We start from the raw sequence: 2,907 nt of genomic DNA, 5'->3' as shown, positions 1-2,907 counted from the left end.
CACACTTTAAAGCATGAAAAATTTATGTTATGTGAAAATCCTCACGTTTTAAGATGTAAAGATTTTGCTGAATTCCTCACTCGTAGAAGCGAAGGAATTTTGTCAAGGTCCTCACATTAAAAAGTGTGGAGAATTACTTCACAAGCTCACATTTCATAGTGTGAATATTATTTTGAATTTTGTTACGCCGGCAAAGTGTGAACATTACTATTTAACAGACTTAGAAGCGTGTACATATTGCATAAAAACCATGTAGATTTAACTAATTTGTTGGAGTGTGACACTTAGTTTATAATTATGCATAGACATAGCTCAATATAAACACCGAAGATTAATACAAAGTAGAACATATCTGGACCAAATGACTTAGAGAAACACATGAACCCGAAACAGAGAGAAAAAAAAGGCACACAAAAGCTGAAATGTGTTTGTTGTTTTCATCAGCTGCTAGTGACTAAGTATTTGGGCCCTTGATGGTAAACACAGTCTGAACTATTGTGAGAGAAAATAGGATGATTCCAGCAACTAGTGCAATGGCACTCCATGGACTACTAAAATATGTACTTCTCAACCGTCTAACATTTCTTAGCCAAGAACTGTTGTAGTAGTTTGTCAACTGCATCAGGTCTTGATGTGAACTGAAATCTATCATGCATAGTTTTCTTATTGCTTGGAGCATATTTGCAGCCTCTTTGTGTAAAGCTAGATGGTTGACAAGGACATTTAGTTCTACCAATGTTGCTACATCTTCTTCATCTTCAACTATAGAATGAAGAGCAGTTGCATATGACGTGAAGTAGTTATGAACTTTAGGAAAGGAATACTCATATGCAATTAAATTCCTCAAAATTTGCTCAGTTGAGTCGCTGATGTGAAGTGTTGGGACTAGTAAAGTAGGCTTACCCCGAAACCAGGAAAAACAAGCAGACAGAGATGATTTGATTCGCATGGCTAGTTCTTTGCCGCGGGTCGTAGTTTCTGTTCCGGCTGTCGGCTTCGAGGGCGTAGTATTCACAGGCTTGTAACATCTGTGTAGATAACTAAGAATATGATCATGAGCTGACTCATTGTCAGCGCCTGCGTATGGAAACTTTTTATTATTATGTAAATTATATCGCAAATGGATGACATATTCATATAGAATAAAATTCAAAAGTATAGTAACAGGTGGTGTCAAGAAGCCACGGGTGCAGTCGTACATATCCTGAAGGACAAAAAAGGGGATTTGATTTTCCATTAAAATCAAATCATTTCCTATAACATTGCGTAATGTCCGCGGTAATGGCTCGTTCAACTTTTTATAAACATATTCTTCTTCGTGATCCTTGAGGCAGAATTCAAGTATGAAACAAGCATCTATCACCATCATATTGGCAAGTTCAGTGTCACTAAAAGGAATTATAACCGCATACGATGCCCTAATTTCGTTGATTGAAGCCTTCACCTTTTCCACACATCGATATAGTACTTGCTCTGGCGGTGAAATAGCACGCTGCAATAGGTCATGCAGATAACGCTCTTTCACCACTTCAAATCCTTTCGTTTTTTCCTCATCTTTGTGCAGAGGTCCTATAGACACCACCAAAGGGGTGAAAGACCTTGGACTAACATCTCTTAACGAGCTAGGAACCACACAAATAGTTGGTGGATTTAGCGTGCCACGGTTTCGTCCTCTTTCTAAACGACCGAGAAGGATTTTGAGAGTGTCTGTATCGCCATTTGCCATCAAAGATGTTAACTCTGTTTCCTCTGTAGTATTCCCTGAAAGACCAGAAAACTTCAATGGTAAGACATTATTAATTATTTTAATAATTAATACGGAGTATTTTTTTTATATATAATATAAATTCTATATAGATGATTGTTTTAATACTTTAGTTATATGTACTTATATTGGTGAATAAAATTTCACCAGCAACCACATTTTGATAAACAATTATGATTTATAACAGATCATTAAAGCGTAGATTAGGAACAAGGAACTACATTGTACCTGATGCTTCTTGAATAGCTTGAGGATCATAGATACGTTGTAATTCTTCCCAAACATCTTTTGCAGTTAATTCTGCAGTTGGAAGTTTTGATGTAAGATGATCAACAACGTTCATGGCTGCTTCTTCAGAGATGGTTCCAAGAATCCAACTCTTGACGAGTGCATCAGATCTAACCCATGCTTCCATGTCTCCCCCTTTCTTCTTCACATTTCTCTCAGGATTTACGAATATACCATTTATGAAACCGACCATATTTTGACTGGTTAAAAAACATAACATCTGTGTTTTCCAAACTTTGTACTTGTCTTTGCCACTCAGCTTTACAAACACAAGGTTTGGGGCACTCACATGGGATGGGTATGGATAATATTCTTCTCCAACTTCTACTTTGAAACTTGGATTATTAACGGCTGCCATCTTCACTAGCTATTTGTTTTTATTATTTCATCTCTTTCACTCAATATATATACTAGTTTTATGAGCCCGTGCGTTACACGGAAGTTATATAAATTAATTTTCGATAATGGTAGTGTTGATACTTATCAAATGTATACATTACAATTGGAATTAAAAAACCCTTTATTCCTGATAACATTAGTATTGAAACAACATATAGTGAATTGTTAATGAGCCCGCCCGTTAATATAAGTGTCCGCAAATGTCAAAAAACGTTTGATATACTTAAGTTTATTTAAATATCATATTATGCATTTAATATAGATAGATATTCGATTGTTTGTTTAAATTAGGTTATATATTATATACTTACGCTTTATTAAACTAAAATAAGTTTATTCGCTTATTTATTATTATTATTATTATTATTATTATTATTATTATTATTATTATTTTGAAAGGTTGTTGGCATCGAATACTATCACTTGTCACGCACGCACGCGCTTTCAGGCGGAAA

General features: G+C 35.1%; 1 protein-coding gene across 1 annotated transcript; it reads right to left on the bottom strand.

The window, feature by feature from the left end:
* Positions 1-454: 454 nt before the first annotated feature.
* On the bottom strand, positions 455-2,411 carry LOC139889326 (UPF0481 protein At3g47200-like). Its single transcript, XM_071872285.1, has 2 exons — positions 1,994-2,411; positions 455-1,761 (listed from the first exon to the last, which is right to left on the bottom strand). Exons 1-2 carry the CDS (start codon positions 2,409-2,411, stop codon positions 455-457), a joined length of 1,725 nt encoding a protein of 574 aa, XP_071728386.1.
* Positions 2,412-2,907: the final 496 nt, after the last annotated feature.

This window comes from Rutidosis leptorrhynchoides, chromosome 2, assembly GCF_046630445.1.
Source record: "Rutidosis leptorrhynchoides isolate AG116_Rl617_1_P2 chromosome 2, CSIRO_AGI_Rlap_v1, whole genome shotgun sequence".
In the NCBI taxonomy this organism is placed as follows: Eukaryota; Viridiplantae; Streptophyta; class Magnoliopsida; order Asterales; family Asteraceae; genus Rutidosis; species Rutidosis leptorrhynchoides.
The sequence above is the reverse complement of the archived record's forward strand: the minus strand, read 5'-3'. Positions and strand labels throughout refer to the sequence as shown.

Excerpts from the sequence above, each read along its gene's own strand:
- LOC139889326 (XM_071872285.1), bottom strand. The coding sequence starts at position 2,411 with ATGGCAGCCGTTAATAATCCAAGTTTCAAAGTAGAAGTTGGAGAAGAA. Across the intron at positions 1,762-1,993 it reads AGCTATTCAAGAAGCATCAG|GGAATACTACAGAGGAAACA; the intron begins GTACAATGTAGT and ends CTGGTCTTTCAG.